The sequence below is a fragment of the Centruroides sculpturatus genome, unplaced genomic scaffold, assembly GCF_000671375.1.
Source record: "Centruroides sculpturatus isolate CEXI.00-Female unplaced genomic scaffold, Cexi_2.0 scaffold1377, whole genome shotgun sequence".
NCBI classification, from domain to species: Eukaryota; Metazoa; Arthropoda; class Arachnida; order Scorpiones; family Buthidae; genus Centruroides; species Centruroides sculpturatus.
Genome location: NW_019385507.1, coordinates 19,247 through 46,848, shown reverse-complemented (window position 1 = coordinate 46,848; position 27,602 = coordinate 19,247). Strand labels below are relative to the sequence as shown.

Here is a 27,602-nt window from a genome sequence, read left to right as displayed (position 1 = left end):
TATATATTTTTTATTTTTTGGGGTCTCCAGAATAAATTAATCAAATTCCCATACAAACATATGGTAAATTGATAATTGATTAACGAACAATTCGGATAGTGAACAAAGTCTTGGAACGGATTATGTTCGTTAACCGTTCACCCACTGTATATTATTATTTAATATTTATAATTCTATAATATACTGAAAGGATTCAAAAAAAATAAACTAAAAAACTGATTTATTAATTAACATGTAATATCTAAGATATAAACATTCACAAAAGAAATCATAAATCTGTAACAAAATTTATTTAATCTAAGATTAAAAATAAAATTCATATTTCTATGAGATATAATACCGTTTAACAACTACTTAAGTAATAAAAAAAATTACATTTTTAATTAAATAAAATGCAAAATCAGTACTTTTTAAATATAAAACTAGAACATTATTTAACACATCAGAAGATTAATCTTTCACCTATTTCACTATCTCAAAAATATACGAATGATTAATAATATCCTGTCATAAATGCTATTAATGTGTTTAATGGGATTTTATTTTAGTAAATAAAGAGGATGAAAAAGAAGAAAGCAAAATTTTTCTTTTTCTTTTCATTTTTATTAATTTTAAATGTTCATAATATATAATTATAAAAATTGAAAATATTTATAATTAATTATAAAAATAAATGCATGATTATTTACACTATAAAATAAAAGTTTTACATAAACAAAAGAGTTTAAAAAAACTGATACCAAATGAGTATAAAATTAAGTTTTTTATAAATATTCAGATTAAATTAATGGGAATGATTTGGTATCTATAATATTTTAGTAAAGTCAACAACTAATAGTTTATGCCAACCAAATAAAACTACATTTTGATACTGAATTTTAAATATTTTGATTTTAACAATTTTTTTATATAACAAAGTACTGTAATTTTTAGTCTGTCAGTTACATATAGCATTCACAGTTATTTAAATATATTTTTTTTATTTTAAAAACTGTTAAATTATTTGCACTTTTGTTTTTGAGATAGAACTATTCATTTTAAGTTAGTACTGATATACAGTAGAATCCATATATTGTAATCATGGATATTCTTAGCAGTCTTTTAATGTTCTCAGAATTAGCATGTCTGAAAACATATAAGTTGAAATATAGTTATCAAACTTCATTTATTAATCATTAATTAATCAAAATTTCAGTTATAGTTATCATTATCTTCATGTAAACAGGTATTTTTAAGTTGTCTTTTCACACAATCAATTATCAGTTATCATTATCAATCTTATGCAATGCTTTAAACATTAATCACTTTAATTATTATTTACTCACAATACAATAGTTTGTTCATATTTATATGCTAGTTGTTGTTAAAAATGGTACCACAGAAAACAGCAAACAAAAAATACTGAATAAATTAATAATAATAATTCTAACAAACATTTGTTATGTGTCTTTCAATTGTTTCAATATGTTCTTTTAATGACAGCATCAATAAAACCAGAATTTTAACTAATTGCATATCTTATTTACTTTTCTCTGCTTAATGCTAGCAGTCAGTTGTTAGTATAAGAATAGATGAGTGCAAAGTGATTACAACAAACGGATTCTACTATATTTAAAAATTATAAACACTTTATTCAGATTCTACTTAAGGTATAATTTCATAAAGTTGCTTGAAATGTTGTCTTCTGAATAATGAAATGCAAGGTAATTCAATTGGATAGAGATAATTTGAAAGCTGTGTCATAATTATGGCTAGGACATCTAGACAATAAAAATTAGTGTGTGATCGATTAACAAACATAACCCGTTCCAAGACAGTGTTCACTACCCAAATTATTTGTTAACCAATTATCGATTTACCATAGATTTTTATGGGAATTTGATTAATTCGTTCTGAAGACCCCAAAAAATAAAAAGTTATATACTTTCTTACTACGTTTATTTTTATGTAACTAGTAGCCTGGAATGCCCCCTAGTGCGCATTCCTTACAAATTTCCATGAGGCACGTTTGATCCACTTAATATATGAAAGTTCGATGCATATTATTTTAAGGTTTATTTATTAATATTTAAACGTTTGATGCACTTAATATATATAAATACATACAATTCTTTATCTTAAAAACTAATGTTAATAAATCAATAGACAAACAGCAAACAGGATTTCTATATATCGTACGGTAGGAGACACGAAGCTAATTAAAAATAATTTTTTAGTGTTATTAAACATTCTATAAATACTTTAAAATAGTTCAATTTGTTTATTTACCGTCGCTGGTAAACCTTGATGTTAAATGTATCTGCAATTTCTTCAACAAATTTCCCGTGAGTCAATGTGTGACACTCACTGAGTCACAGCATGTTGTAAATGTGCGGTGCAAGGTTAACCAAGGCATATAATAAGGCAAAGCAAGGAATGTAATAATTATTTATACCATTCCATGGTATAAATAATAAATTCATATCAATAATAAATTCCTATTACAAATAAAAATAATTTATTGTTAATTTAAAATTATTGCTAGGGCACCCTTAGTGGGCATTTTAGGCATACCATTACAACTTACAGATATACAAATATGCGATCAATTGCTTATATATATATAGATAATAAAAATACATATATACACAGTCTTGCATTTTTATCAGTTATGTTTTTTTCCGTTTGTGGGGGTTAAAGAATCCGTCCAATGTCAATTGTTTTTCTCTCTTCTTCAGGATTTTTTAGAAGTAATTAATAGTATTGTCGTTGTAGAGATCCCCAAGCCTGTTTAACCATTAACCTGTATCTGGTTTGGATGCCATTTGGATAACCATTGTTACCACTGCTCTGACATCCTCCCACTTCTTGAAAAGATCTTTAATAGCAGATGTCAGCATTGGTCCTCTTTGGTCTTCCTCTTTTATAGAAGAAAACACATCTCGCTGAGTTTCTTGGTGTTCTTCATTTAAAAGTTCTCAGAGTTCATCTGTTGTCAGATCAGTTTCAATTCCATATGAGCTCTTCAATGTTCTTTATTTCTCAGATATGATTTTCATTACTCCTTTAGCTGCTTGAGTTTTCTTAATTATATCTGTCTTAGCTAAGATTATGCCTACTGTAAACTTGTTCAAGCCATACTGCCTAGCAACATCTTCTGCCCAATCTCTACCTTAGCTATTATCTCTTGCTTGGTTTCTGTGGGAGCACAGTTCTTAAACCTGTACTACTTTTATGCTCCATAATATTATCAGTCTCTTTTTTAAATAAAAAGATCAGAAAAGCACTCACAAAAATTCAGAAAACAGCAATGAACTAGCGCACAAAAAAAAATTATGTAAATGTGAAGCCCGGATGAAATTTGAAATTGGTGTTAAAGAATATCCAATAGGACAGTTAATCTTGTGCCTTTCAAAAATAAAAACCGACATAAAACTTTACAAGGAAGAGTTTCAAAGTTTGGAGGAATACTATCCAATCAGTATCAGATTCAGCATTGATGTTGCTGTCTCCTGAGCTCCAGAAGATTTTGAATTGTCACCTGGAGACAAGGGAAGACCAATTGGTATTCACTGTTTTACATCACTACTTCTTGTGATTGTTCTGTGAGGTGTTCATTATCTGAACATGTGTTTGTTGTCCAAACATAAAAATCTTTTGTGAAAGTGTCCGTTATCTGATTTGTTCACAGTCCAAACTGTTCGTTAACTGATCACCCACTGTATAAAAATTATAACTTATATGATTTTTTAAAACTATTTCTATGATTTGTAGTGCCTGACATCCTAGCCTTCATCATAATAAGCACATTAGTTCTATGAATTTCAAGTTTAGCCTGAACAGTAAAGTAAGGTGGGAGATTCACTGAACAGTTTTGTCTCACGATAAAAGTAAAAATGGCACTGATCATGGAGCAACATACTTTGTCTTTTAGTATGCAAAGTTTAAGTGTGTAACAGTATTCTTTGATTTCTTCCTGAAACCATAAACATGAAAAAAATACAAGTTTTGTCATATTTATGGTTTCAGGTAAGCACCAAAGTATAATTGCATTGGTATTGTACATTTGAAGAAACAGGGTCAGTCATAAAGCCAATATTCAAGTAGTCATAAGCATGATCCTTAGAAAGAAGCTCTGTTGTATTGATGCACAGCCTGAAGAAAAGTCTATGATGGTTGTCCTTTAGTTGACTTTGCAATACACAATGCATAAACACATTGTTTGATATTACTTTGTATATATTGTAAACAATATGAGTAAATTTTCAGGTAATATTGGATATGATTTGTGCAGCAGAGTTAACTCCATTTAAGACAATGCCATTTTCTCTTTAGTCACATGACAAAACTATCCAATGAAATTCCTGTTTTACTCACCATTGTGGCAGAATTAAAATTTCATACAGTATTTTCGTGAGTGACCAGCATGCCGCATAAAAACGGGAAACCAGCATACAGGAAACCCGGGGTTATTGGCATGTCGATTAAACTGTGACTAAAATATAAAATTAATCGCATCTAACAAAACTAGTTTTTAATTAAACATTAAAGCAACCATTCTTTCAAGTGCAATAAAATAATAACATTGTAATTTGACTGACTTAAAATGGAGAAGAGAGTTTTTGTTTACAAAACAATAAAACAACTAATGACTTATTGGTAATGGTAGTAGTGGTAGTGGTGATGGTGGTGGTGGTAGTAGTACAGTGTGGGCTACACTGACCATCTACCCCGGTCTTAAAATAACACCTTCCTCTCAAATTTCACACAAAGCAGATGTTAATCAGTGTAAGCTGAAATAATTTATGGAGAGTTTCTTAAATTTAATATGTTTATTTAATATGTTTTTGAATCAAATAACAATAAAATGCACATAAAAAAATCACTTTCGGAATTCCACGAGTATTTTATTGTTAGGAAAAAGACAAAATGAAGAAATTAAACATATAATTGTAGTTTTTGATGTAATGATGACAGTTTCAGAGTTTTGGAATAAAAACTCATTTGTTTTTACATGACATAATTCATTCGTTTTTTTTAATGAGCCCTCTAGAGAGAGACGTATAATCTCACTTAAACTGGCATACCGGCTTTTACCATACGGAAATATCTGAATTCATGGTCTCCCCTGGATAGACCAGCATGCAAATCATTCTGCGAAAATACAGTACAACTAATGTGTTTTTATGACACAGCTTTCAAATTAACCCCACCCAAATAGATCATGCTGTATAATCTTTTCCATCATTGTATGTCTTATATATTGTCCCATAAAAGTATTTAAATATAAAATCTTGTGTCAACGAAATTAATAACAAATTCTTATTTTTTGGTATGCTTGAAAAGATTATTATTATTCTTAAGACAATATTAATATAAAAATAAATGAATTAGAAGATTTCTTGTATATTTTAATCTACACATTAATGTTAATGTTATTTGAGAAACAATCTAAATTTTTATAGGATATATCTACATTACATCAATTTTAATCAAATTTATACAAGTGTAATACTTAGTAATATTTGCAATAGTATTTGAATACATACCCAAGTGTCTTAAAATTTCCTGCAGCATCTACAATCATAAATAATTCACCTTTTGATTTTCCTCCACTACCTGTATATAAATGATGTTCTAAAGGAACTGGTCTTTTCAATGTTGTAATTACATAAATTTTCTTTTGTTTTATCCTCCTGAAATAGTAATAATTTAAAATTTATTTGTTCTATTTGGTATAAAATAATTCTTCTAATTATATATATATGAGTTTAACAGTAACACAATTTATTATTATTTGAATATAAAAAAATATATATTTTTGGAAATATGAACATATTTGGATCCCTTATTAAATCTTTCATCAGATATAAAATTAAAATACTTTTAAACAAAGAAAATTTTTATAACAGCAAATAACAAAAAAAAAGTTTAGAAATTGTAAACTTTTAATTTCTGTATTTTAACATTAAAACAACATTCATAATGTAACATTTCATTCTTTCATAATCTTCAAATAACATTTCATTAACATTCAAATAAAATAAATATTATAAACTTCTTTTTTTAAGTTAGTTTTCTATCACTCCAAATTCTGATTTGCCTCTTATTTTAATGGAAAAAATTTCCTATATTATTAGTGTTTATTAATTTTTACTGTCCATTAACAAAATGTAAAATTATATTCGTTTGTTTTTTGTATCATAACTTTTATTACCTTCAATAAATCAATATGAAATCAAAACAAATATATTTTGAGATTCCAGAAGAATTTATTAGTTACCGTACATTTCTAAATTCAATACATATCAACTGTTGAGTTCTCTGTTAAATGATCAGATGCCATTTTATAGAAAAAATAAATGTTTCTGTTGAAAAGGCACTTTTCATGATGGCCGACTTAAGGAAAAGGCAACAATTGTGACTGTTTTGCTAAATAATTAAAGTAACTCACTTAACCATTATTTGAATAAATCCTTTTATTTAAATGAACCCTTAGCTGTATCATTTTCTTCTATACGGGTCTATCAGTTGTAATCAATTTTGGACAAATTCATGGAAATAATTTGTTTCTGAAGAAAAGCTTAATATTTCAATATTGACCAAATTATCCAACATAATCATGAAATCACATGTTTTATCATATACTGATCATTCATTAATCTGTCCACTATTACAACATCCACAGCAAGAGCAAATCAATAGTTTCTATAAGCAAAATTTATTTGTTTCATGGAAGCTGCCATGTTAGTTTGTTGAATACTCAACAGTCTTTCAGGTTGTTGAGACTGTTAAGCTCAATGGTGAAACAGTGGTCTCAACAGAGAACTCAATAGTCCATTTAGAAACATCGTTTTCTCACTGTTGAGGCAACCATTGAATATAGAAATGTATGGTTAGAATAAACAGTTTCAGTAATAAAAAAATCCTCATTCACTTCTAAAACTCTAACAAAACATAAAACAAATCCACAAACAATGGAATTAAATTTAATCATGTAAGAATCATTAATGTAAAAATAATTTTCATTTTAGTCAATGCTAATTTTACATACATACATACATATATATATATATTAGAGCATCAATTATCTGAATATCAATCAACTGAAATGTCAATTAACCGAAAGCTTTCCAGTTGGCAAATTTAAATTTCCATTACTGCTGTGACGATGCAATCTTTGACTATGTCTTGGATTACTCCATTATTATTTTTGTTGGTGTGCATGTTTTAGCTGGCAACACTGGCACGACCATGAGAGGGTACTTAAGGACAGGCCAGGATTTGAACGAATTTCAACACGGGATAGGTTAATGTATTTTTTCGTACATAATTGGTTATCCGAAAAATCGGTTTTCCAAACAACCCCAGTCTCCAATTGATTCAGATAATCGATGCTCTACTGTATTTCTGTATTTGTAAAATTAATATTGACTAAAATGAAATTAATGTAATATAATACATATATATATATATATATTCAAATTTGACATTAAATTTATATTAACATAACATTTTAAAATTATAAATAATAAATATAAATATGTTTTTTCATATATTACAAAAAATATATTGAACAGTGAGAGTTAACACTTCTAAACTGATGTTATAGATAATAATAAAGAGGCTGACCTACTTTAATTAAGGAACATATAACATTTCTTTTAGATAGATCCATTAAGAATAAAAATCTTAATTCAAGATTAAATTTTGATATGCCTTTCAATAAAACATGATGATTGCTTCAAAATTAATTTTTATCATGTTGCATATGATTCGTAGTAAGGATAGTCACAAATACATATATTGCTTATTTAGTTTTAAACTAACCATGAATTTCTAATGTATAATTTGTCACTTTTATTCAGCTTTTGAAATAGAAGTGACATGTTTTGGCATTATCATCCACTTCAGACTAATAGGTATACTTCAAGTGAATTCACCATATATAAACTTAAGGAAATACAAACAAAATAATATTTTAAATAAAACATAAAAAAAGGAATCTTAAGACTTATGAATTTTTGGATACGATATCAATGAATTAAATACCATGGATTCATGCATAATATAAAACTAACTAAATAATATTATACTTAATGTAACTTGATATTTATAATACTAAGATTCTTTATTACTGTGAAAATATTTCTTTTAAACAGTTGTGTTAAATTCAAATGATTTATAAAAACATTTAAAAATGTGAAGATCATTCAAATTAACTTGATTTAATGACTAAAAAATTATATTAAAAGTAGAGTAATTCAAAAGTAATGAATCTAGTATTAGAAAAGTCATGCCATACTGTTTTATTTTATCATGCATAGTAACAGCATTTCAAATCAAAATCCTTAATAAACACATTCATTAATAACATTTTATAATAATAATAATAATATATATAGAGTAAAACCTCTCATCTGTAACCATTCTTTGAAAAAATCAACTAGTGATCACATATTGAAGACGAACTCAAAACAGAGAATATCATTTATAACCTTTATTTCAAGGTATAGTATTACAAAATTTGCAACTTGCAAAGACAAGGATTCTTTATTCAAAATTTAAGATATTTTAACCAAGTACACTAAAGAACAAATTTCAAAAGTAGTTTATGAATGATAAAGCTACTGTTTTTTCAAAAAAGTTTTTTTTGTAACTAATAGTTTGATTTACCAAATCAAATCAATCAATTTTGAATAAAGACATTCCATGAGCATTTTGATTTTCAAAGTAATGTAGTCGATGATGACTTTTGAATAAAGTCAAACATTAGTTGCTTAAGAATTGGTGCTGGAATTCATTGTTTACAGTTCTGTTAAGGAATGCAAGTCTCCAAAAACCTTGCCTATCCTAATCCTCTTATTACTGTAAAGAAGTAACATTTCATTAGTTAGTGATAATCATAATAACATTTCTATAAACTGCTGGATTGCCCACTAGGCATGTGAAGAATAAGACTAGGGTCCAGGTCTCAAGAGCCTTAAAAATGGAAAAATAATATATGCAATTGCAATGGTAAATTGCTTCATCATAATTTATAAAGAATTCTGTAGTTACAATTCAAAATTACATAGAGGAGCTCTAGATCTTCTGGGATCCCTGGGCACAGAAGATCCTAATCTGTCTGTGCATGGAAATAGAACAAAGAAAACAGTTCCATGTGTCAAAGAAATTGTATTTGAAGTAACTATATGCCTAGCCTTATGCAAATGGTCATATATCAGAAGCTTATTTGTAGAGAAGAGACCAAAAACATATGGTCACATATTTGAAGATAGGCATAAATCAGAGATGGTCAAAAAGGGGAATTTATTTTACTGTATATGTACTGTATATATATATAATGAAATGTTATTAATTAATAAATATACACGCATGCATGTACGTATGTATGTATGTATGTACTTATGTAAACTTTTGAATTATGTATAAAAATCAACTCACCCAATCCAATCAGCAAATTCTAATGTATTAGGCACAGTGGCACTCAGAAGCACTAATTTAACATGTGATGGTAACATAATCAAGACTTCTTCCCATACAACTCCACGCTAAAATTACAATTAATAAGAATGTAAAATATGTAAAATTTTTAAATAATAAAACGTCTTTATACAGGATTAATTAATAATTTGCTACAAGTTAAATCAAAAGTCTCATCACCCCTTATAAAATTGTAACAACAAATTATTTTTACTGCAGAAAGAACCCTTTAAAAATGACTAACTTATTATATCGTAGAAGAAAAAATTGTCCAGGAAGTAGATCAATAGGAGTAAAAGCATGTGCTAAAGTTAGTGCGTCAATAGAACATCTGAAAAAACTTCAAAAGCAGCCATAGGAATTTGGAATTCTTTTGACTACATTAAGAGATTATTGAATTCAAAATTTGAATTTATTCCCAATAATCAAACCCATCATAAAAGGTGAGAGAACTTTTGCTCGCCCTCTATTTAAAATTTTAATAGAAATAATAAATTAGATATTTAAAAAATTTATTTTAAAATTTAGTATATGTAAAATAAATGACAAAATTTCTAAGATTTATAAAAAAATTACTTCTTAAAATTTAAATATGGAAAAATCATTTGTTAAATTATCATTAGAAAGGATTTTTGTTGTTATTCAGCAATGTGCATTAAATAAGCAATTACTTGAATTAATTTTTCAGTTCAGAGTGATTTATTTATTTATTTATTTTTGAATATTTTCTCATGTCAATTTAGAAGAAAAAAATGAATGACTTCAAAGAATATATATTCAAATATTTTAAGAAAGCTCAAATAAGTAATAAAAATAAATTAAAGAAATTGAATTTAATGATAATTAGTATTTTTTTAAAATTTCAGTTTTAATAATTATGTTCCTTCATAAAATCAGTACAAATTTCTTAAATTTTCTTTAAACAAGTATCATTTTATACTAGCAATTTAATGAAATCATATTTTACATGCATTCATCAATTTACTTTTAATGAATTCAATATAAATAAAAATTATCAATAAGAATTAAAAACTGAGCTATATAATTATTATAATGTATGGTATCAATATTATCACACCTTACCTCTGAATCATTAATGTAATGCACTTCATCAAAAATTACCCATTCCAAGTTTCTTACAACTTCCGAACCATTATAAAGCATTGATCTAAAAAAATTTCAGGTGGTTTCAATAATTAATAAAAAATAAATTACTACAGTTTGAAGAATAAGTATCACAATGTAAAACAAGGAATTCGAAAAAACTTTATAATTTTTTTCCTTTACTACTTAAATAAATAATAATATGCAAAGAACAATTAAATTCATTTAAATATTTTCTATCGTTTTTTAATAAAAATATTGATTTTTATTGATTGATTGATATTGATTTTAAAATTTAATTACCTTAAAATTTCAGTAGTCATTATTAAGCAAGAAGCAGTTTTATTTAGCTGAATATCACCTGTTAACAGGCCAACGTCTTCAAATGTTTTCTTGAAATCTTTAAATTTTTGATTGGAAAGTGCTTTAATAGGTGAAGTGTAAATTGCTCTAAAATAAAATAATTATACAAATAAAATGATTGCTAACAAAACACTTTATTATATATTATTTATAAATACCCATAACTAATTTGTTAAATTAATTTTTCTTTTTGTATATTTACTTTGTCATACTCTTCATTGCAAGAGCTATGGCATATTCTGCAACAACAGTCTTTCCAGCAGATGTATGAGCAGCAACAAACACATTATCATTATTCTCAAGATGCAAAATGGCTTGTTTTTGAAATGTATCCAATTCAAAATCATACTACAGATATAAATATCCTATAATTAATTTATTAGAATAATTTGTTATTATTGATAAATAAATTATAAAATTTGAAAATAAAAGTTCTTTCTCAAATAATATAAATTGAAGGGGGCGTGTTTGGATGTCGACGCTGTGAGTGACTTTTTTGTGAACTTCTCATTTGTGTAGCGAAGTGGTGAATAATAGTCTATTTGTTTAACTTATTATTAAACAAGTTTAAAATAACATTATCTAAGTTCAGGTAAAGGAAAAAAGCAATAATTTAAAAAAATAATAATATGCAAAGATCTCCAGTTAGGCGAGGAAGACCTCCACTGACCAGAACGAGGACAGAGAACAAACAAGCTCAACCAAGTACTCCAAGTTCTAAACTCATTATGGATTATGGAACACAATCGAAAAGTGATTCACAAGAAGGAATAAAGGAATTCTCGAATCAAAACATGGAACCTGAACAGCAGAATTTATGGGGTTCAACAGGTGAGTCACCTAATATTAATCCAAATTCTGTTACTAATTTGGCAAGTCATTTGGACACCTCAACTGCACTCTTATGGACTAAAATATCAGACTTAATAAATGCTTCAAATGATAAATTGTTAGAACAAATGGTCTATATAAAGGAAGACGTAGAATGAATACGTCAAGATATACGTGAGACTAAGGTAAAACAGATATATATGGAGAAAGAAATTAAAAATTTACAACAACAATTAGAAAATCAAAAAAGTGAAAATTAACTAATGCAATTTAAAATAGATTCTTTAATTAATGATTATAATTATAAAAAAATAATTGTATACACATATCCTATGGTGAAATCTATATCTACGTCAGAGATATATAACTTTATGATTAATGTACTTAATATTCATGATATATNAAAGATCTGCAGTTAGGCGAGGAAGACCTCCACTGACTAGAACGAGAACAGAGAACAAACAAGCTCAACCAAGTACTCCAAGTTCTAAACTTATTACGGATTATGGAACACAATCGAAAAGTGATTCACAAGAAGGAAATCAAAACATGGAACCTGAACAGCAGAATTTATGGGGTTCAACAGGTGAGTCACCTAATATTGGTTCAAATTCTGTTACTAATTTGGCAAATAATTTTGACACCTCAACTGCACTCTTATGGACTAAAATATCAGATTTGATAAATGCTTCAAATGATAAGTTGTTGGAACAAATGGCCTATATAAAAGAAGATGCAGAAAGAATATGTCAAGATATACGTGAGACTAAGGAAAAACAGATATATATGGAGAAAGAAATTAAAAATTTACAACAATTAGAAAATCAAAAAAGGGAAAATGAACTAATGCAATTTAAAATAGATTCTTTAATTAATGATCATAATTAAAAAATAATAATTGTATACACATATCCTATGGTGAAATCTATATCTACGTCAGAGATATATAACTTTATGATTAATGTACTTAATATTCATGATATATCCCAATCTGAGATAATAGAAACAAACTTATTAACAAAGAAACCTAATACAACAGTAAGAATAACATTCAGTAATAAGCAAATTTGTGATAAATTCTTCTATATTTTTATTCAGAAGAAACAACAAAAAAATGCATTAGAAGAATGGGAAGATATGCAAATATCCCCAGATTTAACTAAAAACTCAAGGTTAAGAAGGAAAAATTTACTCCCAATATTTTATGAATGGCGAAAACAAAAAGACCAAGTTAAACTCCGTAATGATATATTAACAATAAAAAAAAAAAATATAACAACATATAGTTTAAAATTGAGCAAGCTGGTTTATGTAAATAATTTTTACTCTTATGATAATCAAATAAATATAGATAGTTGATATCAAGCTAAGCAAAAATATACGCAATATAACAGAATTATAAAGAATAATCAAATAATTTCCATTGCTAACTGGAATTGTCAAGGAATAAAAAATAAAACATCACTAATAAATAATTTTTGCGTTAAATACGAGCCGGATATTTTAGCAATTACAGAAACTTGGATTACTTCGAATTTGTATTATAATAATAGATTTTTCAATGATTTTATAGTGGAAACGATCCAAGCACAGAAACCTACTGGTCCGGGTCGTCCTAGCAGAGGAATATGTATTCTTATAAAACAGAACTTTGGTAAAATAATAGACATAAAAAAATTCAACAATTATATGCTACTTCTTATCTCATTACAGAAGCCTACTTTGGTAAATAAAACTAATAATTTAATAACATTGTTAATTGCTTATATTAAGCCTGACGATCTATGTACTTTAAAAAATAGTTTTAAAACATTAGAAAGTTGGAGTCATATTTTGCCGCTCACTTTGGTAATAGGAGATTTTAATGCGAGAATTGGTGAGTTAATAGATTCAAAATATAAAGGTGCCAATTTCTATATATCTAATAAACGTTTTTCGAAAGATAAGCAAACCAACAGATTGGGTAAAAACCTTATCGAGTTGTTAACAGAACACAGACTGTTTCTTCTTAATGGCAGAACTCAACAGGATATTCCAGCGGAACATACTTGTTTGACTAATATGGGTGCGTCGACCATAGATTTCACAATTTGCTCTGAATTACTCTTAGATTGCTGTGTAGAATTTCGGACTACGAATTTCGATGGTTCAGATCATTTTCCTACAATAGCAAAATTCCGTTTATTTCCTTTTGAAAATTCGGATTATACATATAATTACAACTTTAAGATAAAGTATAAATTGGCCAATTATAAATCCGAAATTGAAAATTGATTTAAAAATATGCTAGAAGTAACTAATTATAACTGTGGAGAGGTATATGGAATGATGATAGATATCATGAATGATTATATAATATTAAACAAGGATAACAAATATGCACAAAATAAAAATATAAAAACCTGGTATGATTGCGATTGTTACAAAGAAAAATGACGAAAGCAACAAAATTAAAAAATTTATTGACAAAATCCTAATAAAGAAAATTTAATTAATTATAAAAACTCCAAACGAATTTACAATAACTTAATTAAAACAAAAAAGAAAAACTACCTTTGTAGAATTGAATTAAATTTAATTAATAATAGTAATAATAGCAAAGTATTCTGGAATACTATCCGAAGATTTCGACCAAAAGCTAATTTAGGAAATATCAACATTTGTATAAGATTTGAAAAGTGGAAGAAATTCTATCAAAGTTTCATCATAAATAATTCAAAAATTCCAATGGAAAGAAATATCTATTATGACAAATATTTAAACACTGACTTGACGATGAATGAACTTGATGAAGTAATTCAAAAAAACAAAGAACAATACCACCCCTGGGGATGATAATATACCAACCAAATTTTTAAAAATGCTACCAATGAAATCTAAAATAAAATTATTGAAAATATTCAATGTTATGTACAGTACATTATCCTATCCTGAATCTTGGAATTCCATAATCATGACGATGATCTATAAAAAGGGAGACCAGATGACTCCAGAAAATTATAGACCTATAGCTTTGTTATCTACACTTAGAAAATGTTTTACCTCGATACTTGAAAAAAAAATTTCAATATTGGATCAAAACCAATGAGTTAGAGGTAGAATTCCAGTTTGCTTATACAAAAAATAAAGGCACCGAATTTGCGATATTTACTTTGCTAATGATTATTCAAATATATCTTGTATAAAAAACATAGAAAAGTGTATGCAGCTTTTATAGATATTACAAAGGCTTTTGATTCAGTATATGTACCATTATTACAACAAAAACTTAAGGAGAGTGGTGCTAGTTCTCAATTTACAGAAACAATATCAACACTATTTCAAAATTATAAAATAAAGATTAAGCAGGGTAAGAATATTCTTTCACCATTAATACACTCATGTGGTATTCTTCAAGGAGATTCATTATCTCCACACTTATTTAACTTTTATTTAGCAGACATAGATAATCTTTTTTCTGAAGTAAATGATGGTATAGTCATAGGCAACAAAGCATTTCATTATATTCTTTTTGTGGAAGACTTCGTTGTGGTAGCACCGACAAAAATCTCTCTCCAAAGGAAAATTAATCAAATAAATTTGCATTTTAAGTCTAAATATTTAGCAATTAATTCAAATAAAACTAAAATAATTATTTTTTGGAACAACAGTAAAATATCTGTTAACGAAACAAAAATTTATCATGAAAATGTTTTGCTACAAACAGTTAATGAGATAAATTACCTAGGAATTAACTTTGATTGGAACTTAACATTTAAATCGCATATTTCTAAACTTAAAAATAAAGTCAAACAAGCAATTGATAATCTTTTGTTTTTATGCAGTAGATTGAAAACTTCTGATTTAAGAATACACATGAAACTTTACAATTCGATTATTAATTCAATGTTATTTTATGCCAGTCCCATTTGGTGCTTGGACTATTTCTATAAATTAGAACTATTTCATATTTATTATTTACGCAGATTATTTCAGTTAGAAAGGACAATACCCGGATATGCACTACGTCATGAAACTAATCGTATATGGTCATTCCTGTTTATATTAAAATGAATTTTTAAATTTTATTATAGAGTCAAATTCAATAGTGATAACAATTTGATTATTTTATATCATGAGAATATCAGACAAAGTAAACTTCAAAAAAATAAACAGCTATGGTATAATAAATTAGAAACTATCTTCAACTTTTTTGGAGTATCAGAACTACTATTTCAAGACAATATTCAAGATTGGAAAATAGGCTACTCATAACTTTTGGAATCAGCTATAGCACAATCTATAAACAAAGATCAGTACTTCCTATATAGCAGTAAATATCATTCGTGGTACTTGGATATATTTGAAATACCATCAGTTCAGCCATATATGTTGTATTCGGTAAATTTGAATGTAAAATGACTTATAACACAACTTTGTTTAAATAAATATTCGCTGTATGTTAACAACACTTATATAAGCTTATTAACAAAATGTTTTTTATGTAATTCCGACGACTTAACACCTTATCATTTGATATTAAAATGTCCAAAATTAAAAGGGATTCGTGAACACTATGACATAACTCGAATTTATAAATGCAATTCGCTAATAGAACTGTTAAGAAACTTAAACAAAATGAGTAAAAAAGATTTATACAAAATTTATAACTATTTTTGTAAAATAATAGATATTTATAAAAACAAAACAAATTAACACAAATGAAGTATTAAAATATGATATTATTAGTGAAATAGAATAATAAAATTATAAGATCCAAAATTAAAGAATATGTGAATGTATTCGCAAAAAATAAGTGTAAATTTATAAACAAAAAGTAATGTAAGTAAACATGTAAATGCAACCCCCTTGTAAAAGGGAAGTAATTCCCAATAGACAATAAAAATTGAAAGTTAAATTATTAGTATATGTACTTTATTAGATTATATGAAGGATGAGCATTTTAATATTATGATGTGATTTTTTATATTGGAAAATTAAATCTTACAATATACAGTGATACCTTGGTTTTCGTCAATAATCCATCCAAAAATAATTGGCAAAATCCGAAATCTGACGAAAACCGAAGCAATTATTTCCGACAGAACTTACGACAGAAAAAAGAACTTACGATAGAAAATTCAAAGAAAGTGTAGAAATAATAAGAAATAAACATCAAAATTGTATAAACAAAAATCTAAGCATTAAAATTAATGAAAATTGGATGAAGATATTGTAAATAGTTGTGTATTAGATTAATAGAATGGTAAAAAAAGATTAGTTAATTTAAATTAAAGGTATTTAATTAAAAATGTAATACTAATGTATTTTGAGTTATATGTAAATTGGATAACAGGACAGTAGTTCACAAAATATGCCTGGTGGAATTTAAACAATAGATGTGTTTTTTAAAAAATGTTTTATATATTTTTTTCAAGATAATAGATGTCTATCAATTGCCCTGTCAGTTCATTAAATCAAGGTATATCGTGATATATGCAAATTGGCCGACTAGATGATAGTGTTGGAAAGATGGCCTACAGGATATGCTTGGAAGAACGAAGACAAAGGGCATGATTTTATGTAACAGTTTTAATTAGTACTATTTATCAATTACTTTGTCTGCGTGTTAAAAATTAAAAAAACCGATTGTGTCATGGTAAAAAAGTGTAAAAAGACGGCATTTATGGTAGTCGTCATAAAAAACTTTTAAGTCGTCTAAAGTTCTGCTATGTACTAGTTGGGTGTCTATATTAGAGTGAGATATGTTTCACTGGTTAAAAATCAATTTTATTGTATAATTTTAGTTTATGTTCGGTTATTATTGAATATGTTATTTTATACTTGTTTAGTTAGCTGAAGAGGGGAGAATACCCGAAACGCAAATGTGTAGCACGGCGTTCTAACTGAATAAAGATTGAAAACTTGCCAAGTGTTGATAAAGAAGGTCACTTCATTGTGCCAGTATACAAACATAAATAACAACATGGTTTCGATAACAACAACAGCAATTATTTCCATTGAATCAATGTAAATTCAATTAATTCATTCTAGACACTCCAAAATACATATCAAAAACACAATTTAAGAATAAGAAATTAACATAAAATTAATATAAAAGACTAATGTAAAGAATAAATGAGCATTTAACATGGCATTTCCCATGATGGAGCTAAAAGGAAAAGAAAGCAATGGAACTGAGCATATTCAAAATCTCAGCATCAATCCAGTAAGATGCTGCTGGAAGTGATGCAACTGCTAGCATTTTCTAGAGAACACAAACACTAACTGCCAGGAATTTCGGAAGAAAAAAACAAAAAAAATGGCAAATGATGTGGACTTCCATGTTACGTTAAATTTATGTTTGAACTTATTTAATGAGATAAGCTTAATGAAAAATGAATATTTCGAAAAGAGAAATAGGGATGAAGATTTTTTAAATTTCCATAAGAGTTTTAAATACACTACTGGCCATTAATTTTGCTACACCAGGAAGACAGCACACCACACACATGAAATTTGCATGACAGATAAAACATACTGTGATATGCAAATGATTAGCTTTTCAATGCATTCATGCAAGGCAGGCAGTGGTAGTGACACCTACAATGTGTATAAAAGAAGAGATTTTATAGCAGGTTTCTCATACAGAAATTGCATTTGAATGCTGTTTTCTGGTATGAACATTGTTGTTATGCCTTGTGTAAAGAGGAGAAATGCCTACCAGCATGTGTCTGACTTTGATCGAGGTCAAATTGTAGCCTACCAGGATTGCAGTTTATCATACCACAGTATTGCTGCTTGTGTTGGTCACAATCCCATGACTGTCAGCAGAATATGGAATCAATGGGTTTAGAACAGTCATACAGAATGCCACGCAGGATCTCAGCAACCCCCATCACTAACAGTCGAGAAGACAGACATCTTATCCACATTGCCTTAACAGATCGTACAGCCATGTCACAAACCCTTAGTCAAGAAATGAGATCGTTTGCAAGACAACAAATCTCTGCATGAACAGTTCAATAACATTTGCAGCAGCATGGACTGTCAGCATGGCAACCATAGTTTTGGCTACCGTTGACACTGCATCACAGGCAGGAGCGCTTCCAATGGTGTGATCAATGACAAATCTGGACATAGGAATGGCAGTCACATCATCTTTCAGACGAATCTCAGTTCTGTTTAGAACACCATGATGGCTGCATCTGTGTTTGGTGGCATTGTGGAGAATGCACATTGCCAGCATGCATTTGATATCATCATATTGGCCCATCACCTGGAGTCCTGGAGTAATGGTATGGGGGTGCCATTGGATACATGTCTCAATTACCTCTTGTTCACATTTGTAGCACTTTGAACAGCAGCCATTACTTTTCTCATGTGTTAAGGCCTGTGGCTCTGCCCTATCTTTGAGGTATCTGTAATGCTACGTTTCAGCAGGACAATGCAACAACCACATGTTGCCTGTATTGTCCTGACCTTCCTTGATACAGAACATGTTCGACTGTTACCCTGCTAGCACATTCTCCTGATCTCTCACCAATTGAAAATGTCTGGTTAATGGTTGCCCAGCAACTGGCACGAAACCACTTGCCAGTCACTACAGTCAATGACTTGTGGCATAGTGTTGAAGCTGCATGGACTACTGTACCCATACATGCTATCCAATCTCTGTTCGATTCCACATCCTGGCAGATAAGTGCTATTATTGCTGCAAAAGGTGATTACTCTGGGTATTGATTTCCCAAGATCTATCTATACCTCCAAATTTTCTGAAAATTTAATTACAGTGGTGCCTCATATCCTCATATGGTACAGTGGACTCATATCATATGTTACAGTGGTACTTAATCTGTTCCAGGTGAACATCCGTTAAGTGAAAAGTCCATTATATGAAACGCATTTTCCCATAGAAATACATGTTAAAACATATAATTCATTCCGCAGCACAAAATAACCGTAATGTACCAGTAAAAAAAAATGAAAATGGGGCAGTCACCAATTATGCCAGGTAGTCAGATGTTGTGAGGAGGAGGTGGAGGATCACTTTATTCACACATTTATACAGATACAGACTTTTTACACGTTGCAGCAGGTCTCTTTTTATTGTTTTTTAATCGGAGTCAGATTCAGGAGAAGCTACTGGGGCTTGCAGGATCAACTCCTCTTGTTCCATCCTTTGTTTTTGGCAGCTGGCTTCTTGAAAAACATGTCCAAAGTGATCTGTTTCAACACCTGTCAGAAATGACAGGCAAGGGTGTCATTGTAAAGATCATTGATCCTGTTGGCCTCAGCTGTGTTTGAATAATGAGCATTGGTAAACTCCTGAACCTCTCCCCATTTGACAGGAAGTTTCTGTCAACTTTCATTCCTTCTGATAATTTCTTTGCTTTGTTTCAATTGAAATCACCTTTCTGTTTTTTTAGAAGCCATGATTTGCACAACACTTGAATAAATGTAAATACCCTGCATTGAGGTGATGTACAGTATGTAATAAACAAGGGAGCAAGCTGAATCCCAACAGGAGCTCTGTACTTCAGATATATTAATAATATATTCTAATAATATTAATATATTACAAAAATAGCAGATTGTCATTGGCAACAGCAAAAGAGTGGAAACATCATTTGCACTTGTTCGCAGAAAGTCCATTGTTCGCCTAACGTAACTGCTGAACAGAAAGTTCATTGTTCACAGCCAGTCCGTTGCTCAAGTCATGTAACGGCCAAACAGAAAGTCCGTTGTTCGCAATGTCCATTATTCGAGGCGTACATTATACGAGGCACTACTGTATTTGTTCTTCCCACTATAATGTATGTGTCTAATAAACATCATTCTGTTTTTTGCATTCCTTTCCGGTGTAGCAATTTTAATGGCCAGTAGTGTAATTAAATCAATCCTAAGATTACACTTTAACAACTAAAAAAAATTATGTGATGTCTTATGTAAATATACTAGTATATTGAAATATTCTATTGATGCACTAACCAAATATTAATTTATTCAGGGTTTATTCATCAACAAATAAATTAAATTCAAAATTGTGAACACAAAATAGAGCTCTTATGAGCCTCATGGTGGCTGCCATCTTGTTTGCTGGTGTATTGAGCACCAAAAAAAAAAATACTTGCAGTTTGCTGGAAGCATGCTGGCAGCAACTGGAAGTCATCTGAGATTTTGAACAGAGGTACTGAGATGTGCTGGCTACATGCTGAGATTTTGAATATGCCCATTGTTTGGCTAGATGCACAGGGTAGTGCTCACACAATGTATTTATTATATATTATAACTTATACAGTAGAGCATCGTTTATCCGAATGATGATCAACCAAAACGTTGGTTAACCGAAAGCATTCCAGTCGGACTGTGTCGTGCTGAATCGAACATTTTTGATACTAAATTAACTTCTAAAGTATAATTTTTTGTTTTTATATTTTTCAATATATTTATTTTGTTTGTACAAAATAAAGAAATAATTTTTAATGATACAATAGCCACAATTATTTTTTTTAAAATTTATGTTAGGCTTAACATCGACGAAAATTCAACGCGAAGCGACATGCAACGGAGAAAAATTTCAACATGGAATAGGTTAATATATTTTTTCGTACATAATCGGTTATCTGAAAAATAAGTTATCTGAACAACCCCAGTCCCCAATTGATTTGGATAAATGACACTCTACTGTATTTGATACTCACAATGTATTTGAAGCAGAAATAATGCATTGGGTTTCTCATGAAGTATTTGTTTCATATTTTTTAAATATATCATAAATTAATCTTATCTATCATATAAACCAGCAGTGCTAAATGGCTATAGGACAAATCTGCCCACCACACAATTTACTCTGATTTGCAAAGATATTTGAAGCATCAACTGTAATCATAAATAATAAAAAACAATCAGTTTTATAAATTATACAATTCCCTAATACACTTCTGTATCTAGTTAAAAATAATTTTCATGTTTCTCATGCATTTGAACTTAAGAAAAAAATTTTCAATAAAATATTATAATTTCACTATATCATTGTCTATCTATTCATTATCCTTCACTTTTCTGGAATAAGTAGACATATGTACTTACGTATTCCAGAAAAGTGTACACATTTGAAAACATGTAAGCTCCTAATTCAGAGTTGCCATGCAAAGATAACAAAAACATTCCACTCCATTTTGTCTTTTATTTGAAGAAGGTTGTCAAAAATGTCCATAAATGTTTTAGTTATTAAATATTTTGCTGTATTTTCAAGATTATTTGAATGTTTTTGTTATCATCTAAGCTCCTTTGACACAACAGAAACAGAGAAAACAAAATCATATTTATTATATATTATAACTTATACAGTACAGCATCGTTTATTCGAAAGATGATCAACCGGAATTTGTTTAATTCAGTAAAAATTTAACATAAATAAAAACTATCATAAAATACAATTTCATTTTTTTTTTTCAAAAGCAATTTTCCTAATTATAAAAATTTCCAAATGAGAAGGAAAAATACTAAAAACCAAATATATATTTCTGTTACCATTGATGCATTGATATGATCACTGTTTCTTCTGCATTAAAGGAAGTTAGGAACAAATTTTGAAATATTGTTAGTACTAACAATAGACAGATGATAACAAATATTACTAACACATGAAAATCATAATGTTTTATTGCAATTCATTCTTAAAAAGGTCATAGGTATCATTTGCAAGTTTCTGTAAATATAACTTCCTAAATAAAAAAAGCTAAAACAATTAGAATTGGGCAGATTTGTTCAGTTGAAATGATTTTTCAAAGAAGTGTTACCAATTTCAATTTTCCAGTGAAATTCTAATAAAACTGAAGTAAATATAAAATATATTGTATGTTAAGCTTTATGCTCTCATAGTTATAATTCCAATTATTATCAAAGAATTTAATGAAGTCATATTAAAAACATATATAAATAATATAAAACCTAACTTTAAATGCCATATTTGGGATTCTTTGATGAAAATCTTCAACAGGAAGAAGTACATTTACTTCAACAGCCCAATCAGTCGTTGATTCTGTTTCAATTTCTTTAGTTTCACTGATATTTAAAACGTCGGGTGTCTACATAAATAAAAATAAATAATAAGATATTCATAATATTTTGCAATTTAGGATTCCTCAAATTTTTTAGTAAACTATTTGGACTTTAGAAATAATTAAAAAAGAAGTATTAACATTTTTAATATAGTTTTATATACCTTAGAAAGAGTTTCTTCTAATTCATCATTTTCTGATGTTATAGTAGTAGAAGTAGTAGCAGTAGCATCCTTCATAATAAAACAATTAAAATTGTTAGTTATAAAAAATAAAATCACAATTAAATTAAATATTAATGAAAATTTCACAAGAATATAGTTTATATATTGTCAGTAATCAATATAAAATTTTGAAATTCTGTATTCACATTTTATTGATTGATTAATGTGAGACACCAGCATATTGTTGGCCGTATGACCAGTATCAGTTATACAGATCTTGGGACAGGCCTGACTTGGAGCAAGACTGAAATCGCTTGACCAATTAAATGTTTTCAACTAGAATTTGAGTAATTATTTACACAAATCAAATTATTTACATTCAATGTAAGGAATAACTATTTTAGATATTCAAAATTTTCAAATAAATAAAAAAAATCCTTTCCAAATTATTATGAATTGAGCTAGTTGCAAATAAAAATGCAATCTTCGAATATTATCAACATAAATTTTAAAATATACTGTTTTATATAAATAATCTATAACAAAATTTTAAAGATTCAAAAGGTATTTTTCAATATTCTTTACAACTATTATTTGTTAAAATTAATAACACATGTCAATTTAAATATCTGAAGAAACAGTTTTTAAATCCATTAATGTTTATATACAGAATTGTTCAAAAGTAATGCATTAGAGGATGCATACACACATATCATATGTGTATGTGCCACTGTCAGGGGAATGTCTAATTAACATGTAAATCATTGTAAGATGTAATCATCAAGGTTATTGTATAGTTAATTATAATTAATTATTTAATGAATGCAAAACGATAATAAAATGATTAAATACTGTAGTTTTCTAAATTACACATTTATTAAATTATTATTATTAATTAACTGTACAGTATACGTTGATATTTACAATGATTTATACTGTAAATTACATGTTTCCCTGACAGTAACCCCATACAGTACATACATACATGCTTTGCATGGAAGCATCTTCTAATACATTATTTTTGAATAACTCTATATTTCTAGTGATGTTTATTAATCCTCAATAAATATCAAATTCCTATAGATTTACAAATATATGTATTAAAATTTACTTTGATGTATTACTGATCGTATGAATTTGAATTCAATTGTAATTTCAAAATAAAATATATTAAAAATTTTTTTAATGTGAAACTTAAAGAATTTTCAAAAATTTGCATTTATGTTTAATTTTCATGCTACTTTTCATTTACCTTATTTATTTTTGATATAAAAAAGAACAATTGAAATAAAAATCTACTTCTTCATAAACTGTTTTTCAATCAATAATTAGAAAGCTATTTATAAACTTAATCAAGAAAAAAAGTTTTGTGACTATCATCAAAAATATTTACTGATATATCTTTTAGTAGGATCAAGTACATTTTTTTTATAACAACTTTTTAAAAGAATATGATTCAATTATATCATCTGATTTAAAAATTTCTACTAAACACAAAATCAATCTTTCAAGGGTTGGATTTCACACCTATCTTTGGTTAAACAAGAGAAGAACAAATTATCACACAGGCATTAATTACGTATAATATCACTATATTTGCAAACGCTTTTGACATGCTATAAAATGTCATCCTCAGGCAGACACCTAGTTGTAGTTGTTCTAAGTTTAGCTTTGTTCCAAAGGACTAATGCTGTTAGTTTTAATTCAAAGTCTTTGTTCAAAAAAAAAATTTTTTTTTTATTTGAGATTGTGTCTGCCTGAGGACGACGATTTATAACACATTGAAAATGCTTGCAAACATAGCGAAATTTATACGTAATTAACGCCTGTGTGATAATTTGTTCTTCTCTTGTTTAATCAATCTTTCATAAACTATTTGTAAAAAAAGTAAAAAAATACTTACTGAAATTCTATCAATATCTTCACTACTCTCAAACACAAATCCTTCTGCTACTGAATCTAATTCAGATATATCATATGAAGACAAAATATCTGACAATTTAATTACAGATTGTTCAATTTCTTCTTTCTTTTTCTCAAATTTCATTCCAACTTCAAATCCAGGTGGTATTGTTAATAGATCTTTATAAATGCATAAAATTTATAAACTTTGTTGTAAATTTAACTTAACAATAATTATTATTTCTAAGAAATATATTCAATATTAAAAAAATCTCAAAATGATAGTTTTATAGAGAACAAACTTCTACATAACATAAATTACAGTCAGTATATAGAAAGAAACTGTGACTAGCTTTACAAAATATGTTCTAATAATCATAATTTTTATAATTTAAGAAAAATAGTTAAAAACAAAATGAATTATTTTTGTATGCTTTTCTGTCATTATATACGAAACATATTTAAAAATATTCACATATCATTTGTATCCCTGGAGGAATCAACAGTATGTTGTTACAAAATTCATATCTATTATTCAAAGAAATACAAAATAAACATGGTTCCTACTCAAATCTTTGTTTTAAATTCCTTGACTTCCCCTAACCAACTTTGTACAAATTCCCTGACTCTCACATCCCTTACTGTGTAGCACATTGACAAACTAAAACAGCATTTGAATAACTATGCACATATGCTATTACTTCTCCAATTTTTTAGTTAGTTATTTTTTCTAATTAACAGCTATTTATTTCTTATAATTGCTGAATTCTTAAAACTAAAAATAAAATGTTTCATTAAATTAAAGTAGTTTATCTTGTTATTAATCCACAACCATAAAGCTACATGGCTTTGAAAAAAGAAAAAAGCCATTACTTATTTATTATTCGTTAACAAATCCTGTATAATCCATCCATGTACAAAAGTATATAAATATATTAAATTTATTTAAATCCTTCAATAAATTTCCTGAATTTTATAAAATATTAATAAACTAGAAAAAAAATCAAAAATTGTTTGTTATGCATTCAAAATTATTAAAATGAAAAATAATACCATTTAAATTAAAATTATTTATCATATTTTGTACTCTGTTAGCATTTTTTTTCAGTTCATTAAAATCTGCCCTCAAATTGAGTGTAAATGGTAATTATCAAAAATTTTGACAGTTAAAAATATTTCAAAAAATTTTTATTAATGTCAGATTATTAAGTGTATTACAGACTTCTCTCTCAAATTTTTAATACTGCATAATTAACATAGTTGAATAGTATTTCAAAGTCCACACTAATTAGACATAATACTAGATGCATACACTGTCAGATAGCATTAAAATCTTTTTTATAACACAACTACTTTCAACAATACAAAATCACTCATCAGGCTAACTAATGTTTCAAATTTAGAACAGAATGTCACTATATGCAATATAACATCCTCAATATTTAAATATTCTAAACATTTAAATTCTTGCTAACTGCAGATGGCTACACTTAGTCAACCATATTGTCAGCAAAAAATGAACAAATCAGCCAAGGAGGCAAACTCCCTGACTTTTTGACAAATTTCTTGACTTTCCATGGCTTTTTCCAAACACTAATGAGAATACCTAACTTTCCAGAACCCTGAATAAAATTAATAATAATAAATACAACAGTTATTGCAATAATAATTTAGTAATAGTGTTGCAATAATACTTAATATGAATTACTAAAAATATCATACAGATATCCTGCTTATGTAGAGCTGTTGTTATAATGAGTAACTCATTTAAGTGTGACAGAATTGAAGAAAGAGTGTAGGCTCTTCTAATTAGAATGGTAATGGCAATGTTTTTATATACAATGGGCTAGTATGAGTTATTAAAGATAATGTAAGGAAGAACCAAACTTATGGAATATCCTAAACTCCAAATTCTTGCATATTTGTATGAAGTTTAGATTGAAGAATGAAACTAATTTTTATATAGTTTCTTGTTCTTTGAATAGCTTATGTTTGTTTATTTATCCATTTGTAGTTATTCTTATTTCTTTTTAAAATCATTTTTCAGTATAATAAATGCAAATTTGTAAACAAGAAATTATAAATATGAATATTTTTAAAACAAATTATGTAGAACTTTTTGCATTTTGTTAAAATCTTTTTTTTGTTTAAGTTTCTGTCAACTGCTTAAATTCTGTATTATTCTAAACACATTATTTACCTTTTAATAAAAAATAAATATTGACTGTTAAATAATCAATTTGAACTGATTTCAATTCAAACGAATACATAATTAGTTACACAGAACCATTAAAATATACATAAATTGTATTTCCAGTACAATTTGAAGTTATTACAGTAGAGCGTCGATTTTCCGAAAGTCAATCATCCGAAACGTCAATCATCTGAAAGAATTCCAGTCGGCAAATTTAAATTTTCGCCCATGCTGTGGCGCTTCAATCTTTGGCTATGTCTTGGGCTACTCAAATATTTTACGTTTTTGATACTAAATTAGCATCTGAAGTATAATTTTTTATTATTTTTATATTTTTCAATATATTTATTTTGTTTGTACAAAATAAAAAAATAATTTTTAACGATACAATAGTCTTTGTTAGGCTTAACATCGACGAAAATTCAACGCGAAGCGACATGCAACGGATAAAAATTTCAATATCGGATACGTTAAACTATTTTTTCGTACGTAAATCAGTTATCCGAAATATCAGTTATCCGGACAACCCCAGTC

General features: G+C 27.7%; 1 protein-coding gene across 1 annotated transcript in view; it reads right to left on the bottom strand.

Annotated features, from left to right (window-relative positions):
- LOC111639648 (helicase SKI2W-like) overlaps positions 1–27,602 on the bottom strand; it is a 58,793-nt gene that overhangs the window by 12,233 nt on the left and 18,958 nt on the right. The window contains exons 6-13 of the mRNA XM_023385562.1: positions 24,876–25,054; positions 22,973–23,041; positions 22,704–22,835; positions 11,135–11,280; positions 10,873–11,019; positions 10,549–10,633; positions 9,427–9,533; positions 5,529–5,675 (exon numbers count right to left, since the gene is read on the bottom strand). Coding sequence (XP_023241330.1) covers positions 5,529–5,675; positions 9,427–9,533; positions 10,549–10,633; positions 10,873–11,019; positions 11,135–11,280; positions 22,704–22,835; positions 22,973–23,041; positions 24,876–25,054 — 1,012 coding nt within the window. The remainder of the gene's footprint in view (positions 1–5,528; positions 5,676–9,426; positions 9,534–10,548; positions 10,634–10,872; positions 11,020–11,134; positions 11,281–22,703; positions 22,836–22,972; positions 23,042–24,875; positions 25,055–27,602) is intronic.